This window comes from Clytia hemisphaerica, unplaced genomic scaffold, assembly GCF_902728285.1.
Source record: "Clytia hemisphaerica strain Z4C2 unplaced genomic scaffold, Clytia hemisphaerica genome assembly, whole genome shotgun sequence".
Classification (NCBI taxonomy): Eukaryota; Metazoa; Cnidaria; class Hydrozoa; order Leptothecata; family Clytiidae; genus Clytia; species Clytia hemisphaerica.
The window spans coordinates 306619-328866 of record NW_027103394.1 but is presented as its reverse complement, the minus strand read 5'-3'; the positions used below and the strand labels follow the sequence as shown (position 1 = coordinate 328866).

At 36.8% G+C, this 22248-nt stretch overlaps 2 protein-coding genes and 1 long non-coding RNA gene across 3 annotated transcripts in view; 2 read left to right on the top strand and 1 right to left on the bottom strand.

The window, feature by feature from the left end:
* Window positions 1–22248, top strand: part of LOC136824902 (uncharacterized) — a 366918-nt gene that overhangs the window by 277819 nt on the left and 66851 nt on the right. The window lies entirely within an intron of this gene.
* Window positions 472–9048, top strand: LOC136824886 (uncharacterized). The gene is made up of 10 exons (XM_067080864.1): window positions 472–777; window positions 1738–2154; window positions 2678–2923; window positions 3325–3569; window positions 4369–4584; window positions 5067–5322; window positions 6032–6232; window positions 6707–6930; window positions 7549–7699; window positions 8403–9048. The coding sequence occupies exons 2-10, from the start codon at window positions 1752–1754 to the stop codon at window positions 8885–8887; spliced, it is 2427 nt and encodes an 808-aa protein (XP_066936965.1). The 5' UTR covers window positions 472–777; window positions 1738–1751; the 3' UTR covers window positions 8888–9048.
* On the bottom strand, window positions 12932–18810 carry LOC136824885 (uncharacterized). Its single transcript, XM_067080863.1, has 6 exons — window positions 18157–18810; window positions 17142–17339; window positions 16345–16701; window positions 15290–15390; window positions 14430–14682; window positions 12932–14130 (listed from the first exon to the last, which is right to left on the bottom strand). Exons 1-6 carry the CDS (start codon window positions 18647–18649, stop codon window positions 13073–13075), a joined length of 2460 nt encoding a protein of 819 aa, XP_066936964.1. The 5' UTR covers window positions 18650–18810; the 3' UTR covers window positions 12932–13072.

Below are 22248 nucleotides of genomic sequence, written 5' to 3'. Positions count from 1 at the left end.
CGATACCCAACTGCTTTCACCTAGGTCAAACGTTTTGCCGCTAGACTCCATAATTACATTTACCTAGATACGTGATCTCCAACAACTGGACAGTCTCACAATAAAGTCTGAGATTACTCTCTAGGAAGATGTGAATTGATCCATGATCCCCCACCATGGCCCGGTTTTATTTATATCAATTAACATATTATCAATCATATCAATTCTATCTGCAGTTTCATATCACGACATGCCATATATTAGTTGCGGTCTTTATTTACATGTATAAAAGAATTGAGTAAGACTTATTAATCTATATGACATATGTTGCGGTAAACGCTATAAAAAGCTGAGATTTCTCCGTAGGAAGATTTTAATTTTTCAATTAATTACAGGATGTAGATGAAACTATGATACAGTGCTTGATAATTAAAACTGTATCTCTCCCATAAGCGGATTAAGCTCACACAATGATCCAACTTCCTTTTTTACAATAAAACTATTATTACAATATGTGCCGTCCCGTTTCCCAACCCATAGGAATCACCTTTCGTTTTTCATATATTGGTCGTGTAATGAACAAAGAAGCATCCTTTCATCCCGATTGGTTCATTATGAGACAATGGAAAGGAGATTCCCTGCACATTTGTCATCAACTAAATTTGGTAACACTGCAACATGTTCAAATAGTAGAGAACTCTGATTCTACATTTGAAAGTATTTTCATATCTTTGAATTCGAAGAAGTCGTTCTCTTTCTTTCATGAGCCATAACTTGTGCTGCTGCTGAAAGTTTGAGGTAAGATCTTTTTTTGTTTTGTTTTTATGTGTCTCGTTATTTCAAAGATAGTGTTGGTAATGGGTTATAATCATCCATGTATCAACTCTTTGCGGGCCTTCCCTTAGTTCGAAAAGTCTAAGCCTGATAGTAGAAGTCCACATGGCATATTGGCGTTTGAAATAGAAACTCTTAAGGCCGGTCTCCACTTTCGCGCGAAATGGGCAACAATTTTTTTCTTAACCTTTTCTACCTGAAGAAAAGATTACGTCATAAAAAAGTTTCGCGTGAACAAAAAAAAAGTCGAAGGAAGTTACGTCAATTTTGACCAACGGAATTGCTTCATTTTTCAACCGACCAATAACCTTACAAAAACTTCAAAAAGTTTTCGCTCGTGTCGCGCGAAAGTGGAGAACGGCTTTTATACACTGACCTTTATATACCCTGGACCAAGTTTTTCAATCCCGGCAAAGCAAAATCTTTGATCGGAGTTTTTTTAAATGTGGTACCCTAATGGCGGCACTACTCAATAGTGGTGTAAATACATCGAGAGTGCTAGATTTACTTTCCCTCGAAGACTTTTGATGATATAGCGCCGTTAGACGTTAATCTTTAACACTACAATGGCTTTTTCACGGGTACCAATTCAAAAAAAACTTCGATCAAAAATGGCGGATATAGCTTGGTCCAGGGATATATAAAGGTCAGTGCCTTTATACCTTAGGAATTTATTTTTGAGCTTACCAGGGTAGAATGATTTTAAATGTTAGTGCCAATTTGCATTCACTACCCATTCATATTCATGACGTCATTCAACCCTGTAAAAACAAATCCAATTCCCAACATGAAGCTTTAAGCAAAAGGGTTTTATCATTTTACATTATTGTCTGAAAAGCCACTGCCCTATATTAATTTTCTCTAAAATTTAAACATGTTTGTATCACAGATCCGCCTCCGCCCCACTTCTGTTTTTCGTAACAGAATACTCGCCAATCATGAAGATCACACTTCTCATTCTTCTGGTCTGTATTTTACAACTGGCTCGAGGCCAGGAAGAAGATGTATTGACCAGATTCAACAAAGTCCTTGACGATATTCGAACTTTGGAGCAATCTGGTTACACAGCCATTAGGGACATGAGCAAAGAGATTAATAAAGTTAAATCAAAAGTAGGTACATCTTACTGGAAAGGATCCAAGAAACTTTTAACCAACATTTACAGTAAAATAGGACAAGACGGCAACGCATTTCAAAACTTGATCAGAGCAAAAACCAATTTCAGAACTAATCAAACACTTCTGGATGCTATTGACGAATTAGCAACATCTTATTCGTCGAATCATCTATCCGAGAGTGAAGACAAATTTCAAGACTTTTTAAAGCTCCATGAAACTGAAGGTAAACTAAGAATTTTGTGTTCTAACAAGTTTTTTTAACAAGTTCTGTTGTTTCAGCAAGTCATATATTTCTTCACCAGAGTCAAAATTTTTGAAAAAGAAGTGGACAAATCTTATAGATTCTCAAAGTAATGAAAAATTCTTTCTCGAGTCCTTTACTGCATAATGTTGGGACACCAGCGAGCGCAAATTTCTAACCGTCTTCGATTTTCAACGTGAACTTGAGAATTAAAATCTATGTCAGCACGTGGTTTAATAAAGTGGTCAAATAAAGAAGAATTCAAGTTTTAATCTTTAGTGAGCGATGGCCAAGTGGTCAAAGGCGTCAGCGTCTCAAACCAGGGATTCGCAGTTTGAATCCCCGCTCCTTTCAATGTTCCGTTCAGTTCATAGATAGCCGAGCCGGCTGACCGTGGACCCCGTGAAAACAATCGAAAGACTGTCTAAAAGTCTTAGATTACTGGGCTATCCACGTAAAATATCGACTCTATCTATCTATCTATCTGTCAATCTTCTTATAATAGGTGGCAAATTATTGGAGCTTGCCGATGCAGCTGAAGATACACTAACAGATTTAGTTCAAAAACATCAAGAGATTAAAGACCTTAAGCAAGAAGTTGAAGGAATCATTATTGAAGATCCTGAAGTCAAGAAGCTTAAGGAGACATTGTATTTGATCACCAGGCAAATACAAAACATGCAATTCAACGAAGAAGAGAAAACAAGAAGTGATGGAAATTCTGGAATCAAGCAAATCAGAACACGAGCAAGTAAGATCTTTAAATTTGAAACGTTTATTAGTTGTTCTCAGAAAGCATTCAAGATCCTTTTAAAGATTTTCATCCCCAGCTTTTTTAGATATATTATTAACATGTTATATGTTTTTAAGACGGACCCGAATCCCATTTCGTGTTCGGCTGTATATTGAAAGTGAGGTCACCCCCTTGAAATAATACTACAAGAACTTCGAGTGACACCAATCCCCCAAAAAATATGTAAACGATATAAAGAAGGAGCAGTGCCGAGAAAAAGGCTGTGTCCTATCTCGTAGACGGGATGATTTTTACAAAATAACGGTACAAAATAACGCTTGTGGCTGGTTTGAAAAGGGACGGCATTGTCTTATGAAAACAAAGCATTGCCAATTTATATTTATAATTCATACTTTCAGTTGGCGGTAAAACCTATCATTCCAGTTCGCACACTGGACGCTCATTCGCTGCCATTCACGACCACTCGAACAACAAGAAAATATGTGGCATGGGTGAATTCATCGGTGTTTTAAACGGCGTCGAATTTCGTACCCGTCACAATGATTACGCATTACGTTCAGCAGCTTACAATGATGATAGATATGAAGCAACAAAAGAGCTAGAATTTCCAAATGTGCCGCAAGCCGTTCTAAACAAAGAAAGCGTAAGAATCAATCATTTTCATTTTATATGTTAATTCTTTTTAAGACACCTCAGACAAAAGCCACAGTTAGCACAAAAGGTTGTTTCAAAGAAGGTTTTATTAACCCTAGGTGACTTCACTTCCACACGAAGCCTGTTTGAAATACAGTGGACTCTCTCTAACTCGAACTTCTACTATTCGAATCTTTCTATAATTCGAACGAAAATATTTGAAATTACTTTAGGAGTACAAACTCTCGCGAGCAGAAACTTTCGCGATTTTCGCGAATTTTGGCCCTTTTTGCGAAAGTAAATGTCTTTAAAAATTCTAGGAAGGGCCATTCGCGAAAGTTTATAAACTAAATGCTCACAAAAATTTTTTAATAAAATAGAAAATCTGTAAAACTTCAAACTTTGAATAAAATGTAACTTTTATGGCACTTTTTAGCCTGCTAAGGCCTGCTAAAAGACTAATAAGTCAAAGAACAAATGTTTCAAGCCAATCCAAGAAGTATTTATTCCTCTAACCCATTTTTCATGTGAGAATTCTCAATTTTACGTCTTGATTTGCGAAAGTTTATGCTCGCGAAAAATATTTTTTCGTTAAATTTGCAAAAGTAAATGTCGTGAAATTCGCGATTTTTCGTCCTCGCGAAAGTTTCTGTTCGCAAAAGTTTGTACGCGCCTAAAGTAGTAAATAACAGTTTCTTTAAATCGAATCTTTTTCTAATTTGAAGCCCAAATTCTTCGATTTTTCCCTTGAAGATCGAATTACAGAGAGTCAACTGTATATATAATATTATTGCTATGTATCATAACAGGTAGAATATCAGATAAAGGAAATGGTGGAATGGTTCCGTGCTTTCAAAAACCAAGACCATAGTAAACGAGATTATCGGAGATTCTTCAAACCAGTGTTGTGTTATTTGGAAGGAGCCTGGACACGACCTAAAGACAATAGCGGTGATATTGATGAACCTTTTGAGTCAGATCGACACTCCATTGATGCAAAATCGTGGTTTGAGCTCCAAGAAAAGGTATTTTTTGTCTTTAATTGCCCTTTGTATAAGATACTCTCTTACTGGTTTGAATTACATTCCCACAGGTATTCTTATCTACTTTTATTCCGACCTTCTTGGTGTAGATCTTTACCAGGTCTCTTTGAAAGGTTGCTGTGCTAATTCTTATTTGGCGATATTTTGTTAAAAAGCATCGTTGGGAAAATAGCAATAATCTTGAAGTTACATTAACAATGCTTGGTCATCTGCATCGGCTTTTTATGAACTGAGGAGGCATGTGTTGGCCTTTATTTCACCACATGTTTTTTAAGCGTATGCAGGCCAGGTTTTTGGTGCCAAAACATCGACTCTATTGTTTAAGGACAATAAAATGCTAAGCATAATGCGTGCCTGATATAGGGGTTAGACACTTGCTTGTGAAAAACATTAATTCAAAAAAGTTTCAATCTACATCAAATATTCCTCTTGCATTATTACGACATTTGTTTTCAAAATTTCAGATTCGATTCACCTCATACTCTGGCACCAAAGATTTATTGGAAAATCTAGCATGGCTGCCAACTTCAATAATGGGATTTGATGAAAACAAGAAACCTAAGCTAGCACAATGGAACTATCGTATTTTATGTCATCCTTTGTCTAAAGACTTACCAACAAGTTACTTGAAACCAATCTTGGATCCTCATTCACAGAAAATGAATGAATGGGATGATGAAAAGCTTTTGACCAGTAGAGCCATTCGCTTTAATATGGAAGGTTTGTGTTCTTCCAACGCACTTGCACTCTCTATTTCGAAATTCAAGGGAATAATTTTAATCGAATAGTAGCGCGTTGTTTATGAGAGTTTTTTACTGACGGTGACTTTCAATATTATCGAATATTGGAGTGTATCTAATGGTAGGGCACTGAATTAGAGAGCATCAACTGTTCTTCTCGAAGCTTTCAAAAATGAATTGAATGTTAAACAAAATGTTCACCAGTAATGGAATCATATGAGATCACTTGAGATTCGAGAATCGAGCATCTTATTTCTTACTTAGGATTGTGTATAAGTATTTACTATTTGAAGTCAAAATATATTGAAAAGTTTGAAGTTGCGGCATTTAATGGTTTTTAGAACTTAATGGGTAATATCTATAAATCCCAGCTGGCACACAACGTTGTTTCAACGTTCATCAAACGTTATATGAACGTTTTGAACATTAGATAAACGTTGAAACAACGTTATGTGTCAGCTGGCATGTCCATTTTGAATACTATACTTCTCAAAGTCATCCCAAGCTTTGAACAGTAACTAAGCCGAAAAACCCAACTCCAAGAATGGCTCTAATTTTTAATATTGAATTGAAAAAAAACTGTCAGATTCAAGTACAGTTATTACCGAAAGATTTGCAGAAAAAGAGCTCAAATTAACCCCTTTCCCCTTGAATTCAAAACCAATTTTTCTTAAAAAACTTTATCACAGGTGTGGACAAAGATGGAAGGTGGAGGGAGAATCCACAATCTTACACTCTTCTTGACGAGCTTATGGAAGAAATTCCTGGTAAAAACAACTATGGTGCTCAACTTGATGCTGCTGGCTTCGACTCCACAATTTTTAGTGCTCACCCGGACAAAAAGAACGAACCATTGAATGGGGCCTATTACCATCGACCATACAGACTAGGTAAGCTATATCTATATTAGAACTAGAAGTTGTTGTTACCATTTGGAGCAGACAATCCTGTCTCAACGACCTGGTGAAAATTTTTAAACCAGTGGTAAATGAATGAGTGTTGAATGCCAATTAGAAAGAAAAATCTCCTTGGCTGAGGGAGTGGTTAAATATTTGCAGCTCAAAAATGCGGTTGTGACCTTAGACTGAAGTCTCCGAAGAAGAAGATATGATTTCTCTATAGTTCCCTGAAGCGGATTCGAAGAGAATTTTCTCACCAGGGCCGGATTTTTGCCCTCTATAAGTCTCTCTACGGGTTTTTAAAACAAAAAAGTGTCCTTTTAAGGATATAAGAACTGTGAAAAGTCAAACTGTCTCTCTAAGGTAAGCCTCAAATATCCAACTATCTCCAATCCTAGTATCCCATTGGTCCAACTTTCATCATTCGTTTTAATATTGTGATAAATTTCCTTTTGAATTACATAGGAGCTAAAGATGCTATGGGTACAGATTCAACCATGCGTGGTTATTCAGATCGTGTGTACATGGCTATGACAGACCAAGGGAGAATCGCTGGTCAAACATACATAGACGAAGATGACAACGAAGTGGAAACTAAAGTTAGTTATGCAATCCCAATGGAGATTATTTACTTAACACCATTGGCCAATTGGAATCCGTATAATATCCAATATGAAGATGACCAAAAGGTGAGCATTTTCTGGAAAATTCAGGGAAATTAAATATTCCAGGCTTCAATAACATGCACTGCAGGTCCAGTGTAAGCAGGGAGACTGGGAAGACTTCAGCCTCTCCACTTTAACGGTTGTTCCGCCGGGCCTGACTGGGAAGGTGTATGTGAAAAAAATGTATTGTAATGCTGTAAAAAAGAGAAAAACGAATAATCTTTCAAATTGTAACTTTAGGATAATCCAACCATTTTTTGCTTTAAGAACAGAATATTGTCAGGAAATTTCTAGCTCATATTTGGCATAATTCGGCTAAATTTTCTCTAGACTATAAGTGGGAAATTTAAGAATATTTGGCCACGCATATGGCCGTTTTTTTTCCCGCGTACCAAATCGGAGTTTCAGTGGTTGACCAGCATGATGAAGATTTTTTATTTATACAACGCATAAACTTTAACAAATAGAGTTTCTTCGATTTGGAGGAACAGGGAAATCCACCCTCAAAGTTTCTGCAAGGTAGTTTTTCAGAAATTATTGGGCTAAAGGGAAATTGAAAAAGACTGAAAAAAATTTGTTTTCCTGCTTTTGCTCCCTGGCTAATTGAAAACTCAATATTCATTTTATTGAATTACTCTCTAGATCGAGGGATCAGGCAGTAAGAACAATCCATATAGTCGATCCAATGGAAAGAATTTCTTCCACACACCTGCATCTTTCTTCACTGGAGTTGCCGAATCTGATGCTGCTGATACTTCAAAGAATGGTGGCGTCTGGATTAAGAATGATACAGGTATGGCACAATTCATTTAATACACCCCTGTGTCACAGACCCGCCATGACAGCAGTCCTACCGAAAAGATTTAGCAAAATTTCGTCTCCGGTGGACAAAATACCCTACAACTTCAGCCCCACTGGGTAATTGACTTTGATTTCATCCCCATTCGAAATTCAATGCAAAAAATTGCTGTCCAAAACCATCCCCACTGGATATTTTCAGCTCGGGAACAATAGAATTCCTTTCCCCATTTGAATTTTGATAGAAATTTTTATCCCCACTGTGGAATAAAGTTCAATCGGGCCTGCGAGACAGGGGTGTTTTAATAAACCAGCTTGCACACAGCAACGATTCGACATTTATGTAATGTTCAAAAACGTCCATATAACGTTAGATTGACAGCCGGAAAGTAGTAGAATCGATATGAAAGTAAAGATTTTCTATTTGTTTTTTGCTTTGTCTAATCGAAATGTCAATCTCTTCATAAATTTTTTGTCCTCTATCAAATCAAAGTCGGTGAGAAGCGTTTGATGAGGATTTTTTCATTATTTTTATTCGACTCCGACTCCGACTGGATATAATATATCTGTAGATCATCAATTCTCAATAATCTTAACAGCAAATAAATTCTCAGTACTGTCTCATAGCCAATAGAAATGAAAGTACAGTAAATTTTTCACCTTCAGTTAAAACAAATGAATTCATCTCGTTTTAACAGGTGTTGCCGTAAACACTCAAGCATCCGGTGTCCGAATCGTGTTCCCGAAGATTGCCGACATCGAAGGAATCATCCGACAACGATACCCGATCATGCCGATCTACGGTGAAGGAAATACCATCTGGAAACGTTTGAATGCGTTCGAAGATTCATTAGACGGTTATGAGACGAAACTCACCAGCAATGACGTCTTCTTCCAGATGGGTGTTTCACATGCTGTTTCGACTGGTGATTCTGAAAAGGATATCACAGAACATACACACATGATCCAAATGAGCTTGAAGAAGTTCAAAGCAATGCGTTCCGACAAGACGTTACGTCATACCGTTACATCAACGAAAGCCGTACGTCACACGCATGATCTTGTCTTATATGTAGACGAGAACGACAACCTAGCGATTGAAGAATGCGACGCAACGACAAAGGGTGACGACAATTTGATTTGCTTTGATCGTCATTTCACAACCCTATCACGTCAAAACTAAAGAAGAAGAATCTCTTCCTCTTTGTGAAGAAACCATGTTTATCTTTGCATGAGTTCTTCTTAGATTTTTCGTACCTTATTTTTTATAACCGATACCTTTTTTAAAGTGTTATTTACTCTATTATTATTTTATTATTTTGGGAAAAATGATTGATATTTGAATTTTTCAGTTTGTCTATTTCTTTACATGGGAAATCCCTGCTGTGATCTAATGATAATCCAGAACAGAAAATTCGAACCCAGTCCCTTGTTTTGCTTTTTTTCTGAGGGCTAACGAAAAAATGTTTTAGTAGAGAATTGATTACTTTAATCGTAGAAATTTTAGCGAGACTAATTTTAGCGTATATTAGCGAGTCAGGAAAATCTTGATTTTTTTTTGGATTTATTTTAGCGAATCACGATTTCAAAAAATTTCGCGTGGATATATTTTAGCGAACACTCGTGTTACATTATTGACTGAGTTCGTTTTCTAGCATTTCTATGAACTGAAACCCTTCCTATTGATAAAAATGTATCAAGGCAATATAACCAGAAATTTAGCGCAGATAAATTATTTAGCGATCTGTCGATTCGGTGTGTTTTAGCGAGATTCATTTTAGCGAAAATAGGGAAAACTTGCTAAAACGCCAAAATTGGTCTCGCTAAAATTTCTACGATTAAAGTAATTGTATCACGTCCATCAGTAGCCTGGATATCAAGGCTGTAAACTATAAGTCTAGTTATTGATATTTTATACGTAGTCCGCTTGTTTGTACTCACTTCGCTAAAGCCATAAGGACCGATCTACATGGCACGTAGCAATTCTGAAACAAAAAAAGGATAATCAAAAAGTGGCTCGAGGTAGCAGGATTGATGAGTGAAAACCCGAAGAGCTTTTCAAAATAAGTTTGCCTCTGTGTAGTAGTGGGTTACATTATGCTGAGCAAGGTTAACTCCCCCTTCTCACAGAGCCACAGGGGAAATTAGCTAAAATACTTTTCCGGTGTAAAATTAAATTTTGTCCCTACTAAAAATAAACAAATAGACCAATCCTCACTACAAAATATTTACTATTTTTGATCCCCACTGAGTTTTCTGACTTGAAAACAAAAGAATTGAACCGCCAGCCATAAAAAATATGGGAGTATCAATCCCCCTCGTATTTCAGTCCATCAAATTTATCCCCACTGGCTGAAAAAACCTATCGGGTTTGTGAGAAGGGAATATTATGATCATCAATTAAAGTCTTAATCCATTCTTGTACCGTCACAGATATGTAATGGGGCTGTTTTAAGGCCTTTTACACGTTTTTTTAGTAAAAACGTAAGTTTTGCCTTCAACTTTCCTTAAATTATGAATTTTAAGCCTAAAAATGTTTTTAAAATGGTCTTATTTTCAGCTTTTTAAAATAGTCGGACCTTAAATTGGATAGATATGGGAACATAATTTAAAATGGTGTAGAGAAGTTGGTGGAGGAGCAGAATATCCTTAAATTTGTTTGGTCTCAAAGCCTACTGCTCTTACACCCCTGTCTAAATGACCCGCCAGTGGGTTTAAAAACGCCACCGGAGTGATTATTAATGGATTTATTTTGAGCATTCCGCAAAATAGCTTTAGATAGATTGTTCCGCAATATATGTGTATTTTGAGCTTTCCGCAAAATAGTCGTCAGCGTTCCGCTGAATAGCACGTGTTACTTATTCGGCTGTCTGAATTCAGTCTTCGCAAGTCGTTAGTTGCCCCCCTCTCCGACCCAGAGTACACTTTCTTTTACAATTTTAAATTTAACACGTATGAGTTTCTAAATGGGCCAAGCATAGAGTTTAATTATTTGATTACGGATAACTTATGTCTAGGACGTAAATATTTATTATTAATTATTTGGTATTTTCACCTTGCTCATGTAACTAGACGGCTGCTACTATCGAGAAAGATATATAAAGATATTGTGTTGAACGAAAAATAAATGAAGTTATTTTCGATTGAGTTTTCGAATTAACGAATTAGAAAATAAGGATAGTAAAGATTTTCACCATGGACAAGAACATGGAAATGGATATTTTTCAATTGAAAAAATGTTTGAAGCTTTGATATGGATTATGTCAAAAATAGGCGAATTAAAAATTAAAACGTACATACATACACACACTTCATCATAATCGGCGAGTAGGTGAAGCCATGACAATCCTTTTCCAAGCAACTATGTTTTGCCAGATGTTGACCAATTCATTTTTCGTAAGATCGCGGTATCCTCCATGATGATGGACGAGTTGAGGTGAGAGTTGAACATGACCGTCTAACTTTTCTCTTTAAATCTGGAGGCTGCATCACGACAGGCTCTTCTAGGTTTGCGACATGTTCAGGCAGTACAAGGCGACATTTTTGCACTATGGTCGTGATTGGTGGATATTTATCGTACAGGCTTTTGTGTGTTTTAAAAGAGGACTTTTATTTTATTTGGCTGCTCTTCGCAAAAAGACTAGAATTTCTGACTTATGTGCAATTCTACCCGTGTTGGAAATTTTCAATTGATTTTGACCAGTTTCACCAATTTATCATCACTGGGGCTTAAGATTATCAGGGGGGGTCAGGGTCAGAATTCGCCGGAAATTCGGCCGTCGAAATAGTTCCTCGGTCGGCGGAATAGACGTCCGGCAGGTGGAAATGTTATCCGGCCGGCGGAAAATTGGCCGTCGGAATAGTCATCCGGCCGGCGGATTAGTCGTCCAGCCGCAGAAATAGTCATCCGGCCCGCGGAAAATTGGCCGTCGGGAAAGTTATCCGGTCCGCAGAAAGTGAGGTCGAGTTATCTTTTTCGAGTTATTATTTTGAGCTACGAAAAAACGAGTTATTATGACAACATTTCCCGTAAATTTTGGTTTAACTATGATGTCATTGTCATCATCAATAACAATATCGTCGTTATCGTTTTTCTTTTTTTGCTTACTTTAATTGTTTGAGTTGTTTCTGTTGTTAGCTACTCGGTTATTTTAAATTGATTGAATAACTTTTAGATTAGCTATTTAAAATTAATTCCCTGTTTGTTAGATAATTCTATAATTCTATTATAACTCCTCGGTTCCCGAATACCAGATTGTTGATAAGGTTATTGTAATCAAGCCAAAAATTACGAAAAAGGACGCAACAACTCGGTTTTTCATAACTTAAAAAAAAATAACTCGAAAAAAATAACTCGACCTCAATTTCCGCGGACCGAATAACTTTTCCGACGGCCAATTTTCCGCGGGCTGGATGACTTTTTCGGCGGCCGGATGACTATTCCGACGGCCAATTTTCCGCTGGCCGGATAACATTTCCACCGGCCGGACGACTATTCCGCCGACCGAGGAACTATTTCGACGGCCGAATTTCCAGCGAATTCTGACCCGGATCCCCCCTGATATAAGATGATCGGGTTATCTACCGGAGGAGATCTTAACCGGGTCACTGATACAGGGATGAATTTTTATAAACTTTGTTCTTTTAAAATAATATATAGCTGCTTTAATAGGTAGAGTAAAAGTCGCGGAAAATGAAAATACAAAAGCGAAGTAGTAAACCTTATGGTTTTATAAAAGAGAATGAAATTAGTTACATCAAAAAGGCGCAATAAGGCGTAAAAATTCATTTGAAACTTCCTTGAAATCGTATCTCTACTAGGGCTCTATCTAACACCCTCAATGTTCCAGTGGAATCTTTATTAGAAAAACCTGAAAAATCAGTGATGACCTTAAAGGTGGGTGATAAAGTCTATCGTTCTGTAGTACGCACTGTCCAATTTATTGTCTAATAAATCATTTTTACGCATTTAAAGGTTTTGAGTGATAAGAGTGATATCGTTTGCTTACTTATAAATTTTAATTTGCTTTTGATAGCTTTTTGATATTGAATTGATGCGATTGTTCAGAAAGAGGAAAAGAAAAATATTTTTTGCTCACATCAGCACAATATAACAATAGGCAGATACTGTCCTGATATGAAACATGTGTCTGATATGAAACGGGAACACTTAGGTAAAAAAAAACCTCTAACAAAAACATAAAAATAGAACTGAAACAATGGTTCTCCCGATAATCATAAATATATTTAAAACAATTGTGAGCAGCACACTACAAAATATTCTTACCCCTATAAAAAGTATAAAAAATAGATAAAGGTGATACAGTAGCAAATAACCAGGAAATGTGTCCTTTTTGTTGTTTTTTGTTTAGCCAGTCTTGGTCATTGTCGTGCTATGGTTATCCCAGCATACTTTACCAGTCTGCGATGAATTTGTGTCACATGATGAGATGATGAACTCATCAGAATCACCGTCATCGGCTCCCAAACGTCGACGAATGATGATGTTGTGACTATGACCATTCCTGCTCTCCGTCGTAACATCGATTTCAGATTTTTCACCCGTTCGAAGCTCTGCCAGATCGCTTTCCTGTAACTGGAAGACATGGACGTGACCCGTTGTTTGATCAGAATGAGATACACCAGTGACGAAGATTAAGGTTCCAGGTTGGATATCTGCAGCTTTATCAAAACCCATGGCGTCTTCGAGGGCGTTCAACTTCTTGAAAAGGGCGCTTCCTTCACCGTGTACCGGCATGATCGGGTAACGTTGACGTACCGTGTTTTCGATGCCGGCTATCTTCGGGAAAACGATTCGAGTGCCGGACGATTGGACTTTCTTTTTACCATGGTTCGGTGTATTAACGAACACCTCTCCTGCAACGGTATCTGCAGCATCAGCCTCTTCTGAATCTCCGCTGAAGAACTCAGTTGGTGTCATGTAGTAGATACGGCTACTTATTCCAGAGTACGGCATTGAATCTGTGCCTTTACCATCTGGTTTTTCAAGCATTGGGATGTTATATGGGTTCCAGCTGTGAAGTGGAGTTAGCCAAATGATTTCTACTGGAATAGCGAACGAGACACGGCGCTCGATCTTTTCTCCGTAGCTGTTTTCATAGACTTGAGGTGCAATACGTCCTTGAGTTGTATGAGCAACGAAAACACGATCAGAGAAAGTTCTTTGGTCTTGTCTTCTGGTTCCGTCAGCTGATTTTTGAATAAAAGCACGATGGTAGTATCCAAGGTTCAAAGGTTTGTTAGGTGTTTTGGGGTTAGCTGAGAAAAGATCATCACCAGATGCATCAAATGCTTTTTCAGTGATATCAGCTTTGTAGTTATCTTTACCAGGGATTTGCTCCATAATGGAATCCAACAAATTATAATCCATAGCTCCTGCTTCTCGTGTTCCATTAATATTGATCCCTTTAAATAATAAATCAAAACATTTTTAAATTGGGAAATGACAAAGTGTGGATACCCTAAAGATAACAGAAACAATTGTTTCCGTGTTTATGTAAATGTCAAGTCTAACGCCAATTATTCCTCCTGGTGGCTGTACTAAATAAGCATACTTATTTCCATTACGAAAACCAAACAGTCTAGCTGGCATGTAATGTTGTTTCGACATTCATATAACGTTATATGGACGTTGTATGAACATTAGATACACGTTGAAACAACTTCGTTTGCCAGCTGAAAACAAGGGTAAGATTAATCAATACCTTCGAAATCGAATCGAGCAGATCGTGAGTGGAGATATTGTTCTCGGTTCCGTCGACTTTTACGTTGTGAGGCTTCATCGTATCGGACTTCCAACATATCGATTGAAATGTCTCCTTCGATTGGATGGACAGAGATTCTGTAATTCCATTGGGCAAGTACAGGGTCTCCTTCTTCAAATCGTGTGATCTTTGTTGGGAGATGCGCCAAGTTCTCAAGAAGACTTTTTGATCCGGAGTAAGCATTGTATCGAACCTATTTAACAAAAGTTAATTGATAAAAGTAATGAGCCTGATAATGGACTTTAAATCGGGTAAAATCATCGATTACCAAAGTGGGGAATATAGTAGAAATAAGATATTTCCTTTGATTTTAGAAATACACAAGTTCGACTTAAACTTTACGGAAATCTTATTTATACTACATTTCCCAAATTGGATATTTGTGATTTTGCCCAATGCTATTCTATAGAATGTCACACGTCTTTTATAATCTGTATACCAAAAAGGCAAAGCGTAAGAAGCCAGCTGATCTTCTATGGTATTACAAATTTTTTGCCTTACCGCGTTTATTTCATGGTCTTACAAACGTCATTGCTTACTGATCCATGGCCCTGCTATATTACTCCTTATAATGAGAGAGCCACTTATTTTTATTTAAGAGTTTTATGGCGTCTCCAAGCCAATCATTAGCGTTTGAAATTAGAATTTAGTCAGCCATCATTATAGATTAGAAATTTTAGAATCTAAATGACTATCATAATGAAATAAGACTCTAGCATAAGATTTTTGATTGAGATTGAGGAGAAGATTAAAGCCTTTTAAGTAAAATATCATATCCAAAAATGAAGAAAACTTTTCACCTTATCCTGTAGGTCCAACCATGATTTAGCATCAATATGATGACGATCACTTGAGAAAGGTTCATCGATGGATCCGTCTTTCTTACCAAGAGTCCATGCACCTTAAAATGAATTGATATGAGGTGAGCTTTGAATAATGTAGAGGGTTTCCATAACTAAATCACAGTATGGTTTAAGACACAGAGAAGGATCTACTATTCGACATGCTACTATTCGATACGATTCGTTATTCGATGAAAATTCAATTCCCCTGGAAAATTGAAATAAAAAGCGTCAAACTGTGCCCTAAAAAATTGTCAATATCATGTGATCATGAAATCATGTTACTAACAAAAGTATTTTTTTTGACAGTGCTATCTGTTTGTGTTACCTGTTTGAGACCGTCTGAACGACAACGCTTTCCTACACAACCCCTTTACACAGACCCAGAGGGATTTTATTAGACAGTGGGGATAAAAATAATGATGGGAATTGATATCCCCATGTATTTTATTGCTGAGGATTTGAACTACATTGTTTTCTATTCAAAAAATTCAGTGGGGATGGAAAAAACAGGTCATCATTTTGCAGTGAGAATTGGTTTATTTGATTATTTTCAGAGTGTAATTTTCCACTGGGGACAATATTTTGGCCAATTTTTTCAATGGGAAGGGCTCCAAGTGGGTCTGTGAGAAGGGGGTGTTCACACCGTTTTGAGCATGTGACGCATAAGTATACACATAATCTTTCTCACCTTTCAGCATAGAGTCGATATTTTACGTGGATAGCCCAGTAATCTAGGACTTTTAGGCAGTCTTTTGATTGTTTTCACGGGGTCTACGGCCGCCCAGCTCGGCTATCTATGAACATTGGAAGGAGCGGAGATTCGAACCACAAGCCCCTGGTTTTGGATGCTGACACCTTTGACCACTTGGCCATGGCTCCTATTTTCTAACGTTTCCCACTTATATCGACTGCCAGCTGGCACACAACGTTGTTTCAACGTTTATCTAACGTTCAATGAACGTTGAAACAACGTTGTGTGCCAGCTGCGTAGGAAGAAAGATTTCACTCACCTTCAGCATATGTCATAACGGGTTTGAAATATTTTTTATAATTTCGGACACTGTTATCTCCGGTTTGCCAGGCTTTAAACCATTCTCGCATTTCTTCAATTTGTTCACCAACAGTATTCTTTGCCAGCACCTCTGGTGGTACATCTGGGAAAGGTACATTCTCTTGGCTATGAAAATCAGCGGACGTTGTTGAAGGTCTGTACAATCGGTAATCATTATGTCGAGTACGGAACTCGATACCGTTTAAGACGCCGACAAATTCTCCCATACCGACAGTCCGGATGTTGTTCGAATGATCATGGATCGCGCAGAATGAACCTCCCGAATGAGTATTTGAGTGATAGTTTTCAGCACCAACTAAGATTTAGAATAAAAATGCATACATTTACTAATTTTTACAGCACTCATATAGTAGGAGATCAACCTTTAGGCTCTGTAGCATCTTTTCTGTAAATTGGGATCAGGCCTATGCTTCTATCAGCCTCTGAAATCGACTTAATAATCCTCCGATACAAACTTATGTAATAAGACTGACTGAACTAAAATCACATTTAGGACCCTCAAATTCATTGGGAAAGTATTATATATTCCTACTGCTTATTTGTTTGAAAAACCTTCCTTACCTCCCGGGGGTGCTCCGCTGAGATTCTGAAAATGGACCCTACGTGGGACTGATTTTTTTTATTTTGGTGTTTTTGCGACCCTACCTGGGACTTGTGGAGGTTAAAAAAGACACCCTGACCAGCGGTGCATCCCCGTAACCCATTTTTCACTAGTACCCCTCCCCCGGGTCTTACCTTTCTTAGCTCTTATTTGTTTGATTCCAGATTGTCCTTCAGTCCTTTGTTTTTCTTCTTCATGGAATTGTGAAGCTGCAGCAAACTGAGCCAATTTGTAGAATTCTTGTTTCAAAACATCAACTTGTTCTTGACGGAGAAGTCGTTCTGCTTCTGTCATTTCACCACTTTTTAGTTCGTTAACTTGTTCTTTCATTCCTAAGAAAGACACGAGTCCGTGAAAAGTAGTAGTACTTCAATACAGAAGTGTTTTTTATTCAAAGTTTACACACGCATCTTTTGGACGTCTAATGTACATCTTTTGGACGTCTAATGTACATTCCTAGGACGTTAAAAGGTCTTAAAGCCGTCCATAAGACGTTGCGTTCCCATAGGGTAGGCTTTTTTCATAATCATTACGAGAAGCTTGTAAAAAATGAAAAGTTTATAGAAAAGCTATCTTATAAAATTCCCCGAGAGGGGGGCACTCGATTCAAAAACGACCGTACGTTTGGCTCAAAGTTAAGCCTTTCCAATCGAACCCTTACAGTGCAGAGAATATCTTTCAAATTTTGAGTAAATTTGGGCGAAAGTTCTTGACCATTTTCAGGCAATATGTGTCAGATTTTCCCAATTTCAAACCCTTTAGAGCGCAATTTTTCTCATCTTTGCTGATTTCAAGCCTTACAGTCCACTTCGGCAAGTTTGGAAAATATACTATTAAGGGCCGCACGTCATTTACCTTGAGTGCCCCACCCCCCGGGCATAACCCCAACCCTCTCAAAACGGTCGAGCTAAGTGTTAATACTGTTAGTTAGATACTTAGTGGTTGGCAAGCTTAATCCCTGTTCTGAAGGTCGTTGCATTAATTGCACTATGTGACGGCCTGCGTCATATAAAAATCAACTCTATCGTACGTTAATTTTTTTGGATAATCTAAGATGATAGAGACTTACACCCCTTCAAAGAAATAGCTTTTTTTCTTAGATTTTATATTTCTACTCAGAGAAACAAAAACTAAATTAAATTGACATACCTTCTAAATCATAATGTTCGATAACAGCCAAAAGTTTGGATAACAATGTTATATAGGTGTTGAAGTAGTTGGATCGTTTGTAATCTTTGTCTACTCGTGCAACCCACCAAGCTTCTGATAGATCAAGGTTCTTCATATTGGTGTATGATTTTAAAGTTGTTGATTTTTTCTTAGCTTCAGCATCAGTTTGTTTCCATGCCTTGGCAAGATTCTCCTCCAGCGCTTTTCCCTTGTTTGATAAAAATTCATCAAACTCTTTTTCATTAAATCCAGAAATCCTGACAGCTTCGTTAGTGATTGTGTTGTTGTTTTGCGTTAATCTAGCCTTTAAGCTAACTTCTTTTTTCTCAACATCATTTAAGAACTTTTCATAGTTCTTTAGTAACGCTTCTGTTTGAGTAATTCGTTTTTCGAGCTCAGAATCGAACGTTTTTTGACCAGTTGAAAGTGAAGCCAAAGCAACTACTGCTAAGAGTAGAGCTAACGTCTTCATGATGTAAAGAGGGTTTCTTTTTAAAACCCTAGATAAACAGCCAACAAGTTTGTTCAGCAAACCTCACTGAAGATCCTTTTGAAAATTCTTCAAAGCGATCTCGTCAAGGTTATCTGTGATTAGGCTCTTCGAATCTATCTGAAGACTTCTCTCTCTCGTTTATCAGAAAAAGCTTTCGATTTCAAATAAAAATCCATAAGAATGAAAAACAATGAAAAGACAAATGCATTGAAACTAGACAATAGTCCCAGATTTCCTATGGTCAGGGAATCCCCTTTATAATAACATGACCCCGGACAAAAACAGTTTTATTAAAAAAAAGGATGAAAGGCGGAAGAAAAACGTCCCATTCTCAGCAATGATTATTAAAAAAATACAGTTGTAAACTGCGCATATCGGATAATTAATTTACAACCGCGATTTTTCAGCCAACTGTCGGCTTTTTACAAAGAAAGTAATATAGATATTACCAAAAGGACTGAAAAACAACTGTGGTTTATGAGACAATATCGAGTTGAGCCATCGGTGTTTCACAAAGAAATCTTCTGCAAAGGGTCATACAGTTGTAAACTGTGCATATCAGTTAATTAATTAACAATTGCGAATTTTCAGTCAGCCGTCGGCTTTTTACAAAGAAAGTAATATTAAAAATTAAATCTAGTTAATATTACCAATAAGGATTGAAAAACAACTGTGGCTTATGAGACAATATCGAGTTAGGCCATCGGTGTTTCACAAAGAAATCTTTTCTTAATGGGTCGCTTATTAACCTTCTTGAGAAAATTTTCAAATAATATTGTTGGCGGGATGCTTTCTTAGGTAACGTTATCAAATTTTGAAATTGTAATATATTTTTAAAAGCCATAGAAACGTCAGCACCTGGCAAAGAAATAGTGGTTTACCCGTAGGTGGTAATTTCGACAGGTATTATAAAAAAAACATTATTAAAATTTCTAATTCTTAGTTATTAAATTTTGCAATTTCCTGCAATATATCTTTAAAAGCCATAGAAACGTCAGCACCTGGCAAAGAAATAGTGGTTTACCCGTAGGTGGTAATTTCGACAGGTATTATAAAAAAGACATTATTAAAATTTCTAATTCTTAGTTATTAAATTTTGCAATTTCCTGCAATATATCTTTAAAAGCCATCGAAATGTCGGCACCTGACAAAGAAATAGTGTTTTCCTTGTAGGTGGTAATTTCGACAGGTGTTGTCAAAAAGATTATTAAAAATCATTCTTTCAAGACTAAAAAGGGATTGATGCATCAAAGTGCCAGACTATTGCGTGACATGATGAAATTTAATAAATTGATATTAAACTGAGCACTAAATACTCTCCCACAAAAGCTCCCAGCTGGCACACAACGTTGTTTCAACGTTCATCTAACGTTAAATTGCCGTTGTAAATATTAGATTTACGTTGAAAGAACGTTATGTGCCAGCTGGGCTATTATATGACTGTATATTACCTTTTTCATGGACCTTAAAGCGAAATTTCATATGTGTTTTTTTAATTTTAATGCTAGTAAAGTGTAAAAAATCAGACTGTCTTGATAACCCAGCCGACACGCAACGTTGTTTCAACGTTTATCTAACTTTATATGGACGTTGTGAACATTAGATAAACGTTGAAACAACGTTGTGTGCCAACTGGGAAACTCCAAATGATATCTTTAGTGTTGTGTAACGGTAGGTCTGGAGCAGTTACCTACTTTTAGAGCCTGTCCGAAATAAGTCGAGATAGAAATTCTTAGTTGGGCGTGTATGTGAATTTAAAATAAAAAAACATTAAAGTTATAAATTATGGGATTTAGTGGATTAACAGTGAGAAACCATACGCAACGTTGTTTCAACGTTTATCTAACGTTTTATTGGACGTTGTGAACATTAGATAAACGTTGAAACAACGTTGTGTGCCAGCTGGGTGAGAACCCATACACGTGTCCCCTAAAACTGATAACTGTAGTCCCATGAAAATTTACAATCTACTTATGAATGAGGCTTAAGAAAAATGAACACATCTTTGCCTTTTGTTTTGCGACTTGACTTTGAAATATACAAATTCATTTAGAGCATCGTCCCTCTGCACCACCACCAAGTTTGATATTTATATATTAACCCTTTAAGTATCAATGTCAAGTATACTAGACATGGGCTATATAGGAGGGTTCAGCCTTCCTGTAATGCCCAGTTTGAGTTAGAAATCGTCATCTTTGTTCTAACTCGTAGGAATTGGATTGGATATGCTGTGTTTTCTTATAAATCAAAATTACCTAATTTTGAATCCTGAGCTAGGAGAGAGATGACTCGTATTACATAAAAATAAAGTTTTCGGTTAAGGCAGGAAATCGTTATTGAATGCTTAATTATTAACGGGATATATCATTTGAATTATGATCGGATCAAGTATAAAAAGAAAGCATCCCTTTTAAAAAATGTCTTCCTTTTTCAGTTTCAAGTTCATGACGCAAAAGGAATACCGCCACGTTTTCTGATCAAAATGTCAATGAGGAATTATTATTTACACTCAAGAGGTTATCCTTGCCTTAATCGTTTTCTCTTGAAAAGTTTTCCTTAATTAGTTTTGGTTAAAGAGAAGTTATTCTTAATGATCTAAAATCCAACAAAATCAGGAAGTGGGGGCTGATTTCCAAACGTCGGAAATCCAACTATACTTTTTACTTTTTAACGATCTCTGACTTTCCATATCATGTCTGTCTGAAAATTTTGAATCATATTTTTCACCGAAATACTGATTTTTACTTTTCAATTTCTAGAAAATGTTTCCTGATTTTTCTTCCCGAATATTTAGATGTTATATATATAACAATATGCGAATACGCATGTTATATGTGAACAATATACGCAAGGATAGAACAAAAACCTCCCCTGGTTTCCTTAAACTGACTTGAAGTGACTCATTTTACGTGACTCAATATGGATTTGCGCGAAGAAAACCTTCTGGCGTACGTGATGCTCGATTAAATGTGCAGGTAAAAAGTTACGAGTTACGATCGAAAATATTTTAATTGTAAATCGTCAGATAATCTTGGTTGTTGCAATAAAGAATAAACTAATATCGAAATATCATATAAAACTTTTTCGAAATCTTTTTCTAACGTATATCAAAGCTGATCTTAATAGTTTACAAATTTCGGAAATCCGGAGACTTTACAATTACTAAAATTAAAGCTTGTTTGCGGATTTCAAGGCTCTCCCAAAGTCTCCTTATTAATATTCGATGACAAGTACCATTAATAGTGTGGTTTGTCGATAAAAATCGAGGCAAACCGGGCATGCGAAGTTCGAAATTTGGTATTTGGTATGTATACGATCTTTGGATAAATTTTCATTTCTTCGTCTAAAACATCTAGAGTGTACAAAGGCAAACGAGGGAGGGTGTGAACTTAGCGATCGGGAGCGACATTTTGATGACTCTTGTCACACCAACCAAAAAATCCGGCCTGTTAGAGGGTGTGGGGGAGGAGTTGACACCATCACTGCCTTCCCCGCTACTGGGCGCCATAAGAAAATCAAAAAACATGTGATGGGAAAAAAAGGTATATTGCCTATCCCAGTCACTAAAAAAGAAGAAT

Excerpts from the sequence above, each read along its gene's own strand:
- LOC136824886 (XM_067080864.1), top strand. The coding sequence starts at position 1,752 with ATGAAGATCACACTTCTCATTCTTCTGGTCTGTATTTTACAACTGGCT. Across the intron at positions 2,155-2,677 it reads AAAGCTCCATGAAACTGAAG|GTGGCAAATTATTGGAGCTT; the intron begins GTAAACTAAGAA and ends TTCTTATAATAG. Across the intron at positions 4,585-5,066 it reads GGTTTGAGCTCCAAGAAAAG|ATTCGATTCACCTCATACTC; the intron begins GTATTTTTTGTC and ends TCAAAATTTCAG.
- LOC136824885 (XM_067080863.1), bottom strand. The coding sequence starts at position 18,649 with ATGAAGACGTTAGCTCTACTCTTAGCAGTAGTTGCTTTGGCTTCACTT. Across the intron at positions 17,340-18,156 it reads CGAACATTATGATTTAGAAG|GAATGAAAGAACAAGTTAAC; the intron begins GTATGTCAATTT and ends TGTCTTTCTTAG. Across the intron at positions 14,683-15,289 it reads GGTTGGACCTACAGGATAAG|GTTCGATACAATGCTTACTC; the intron begins GTGAAAAGTTTT and ends TTTGTTAAATAG.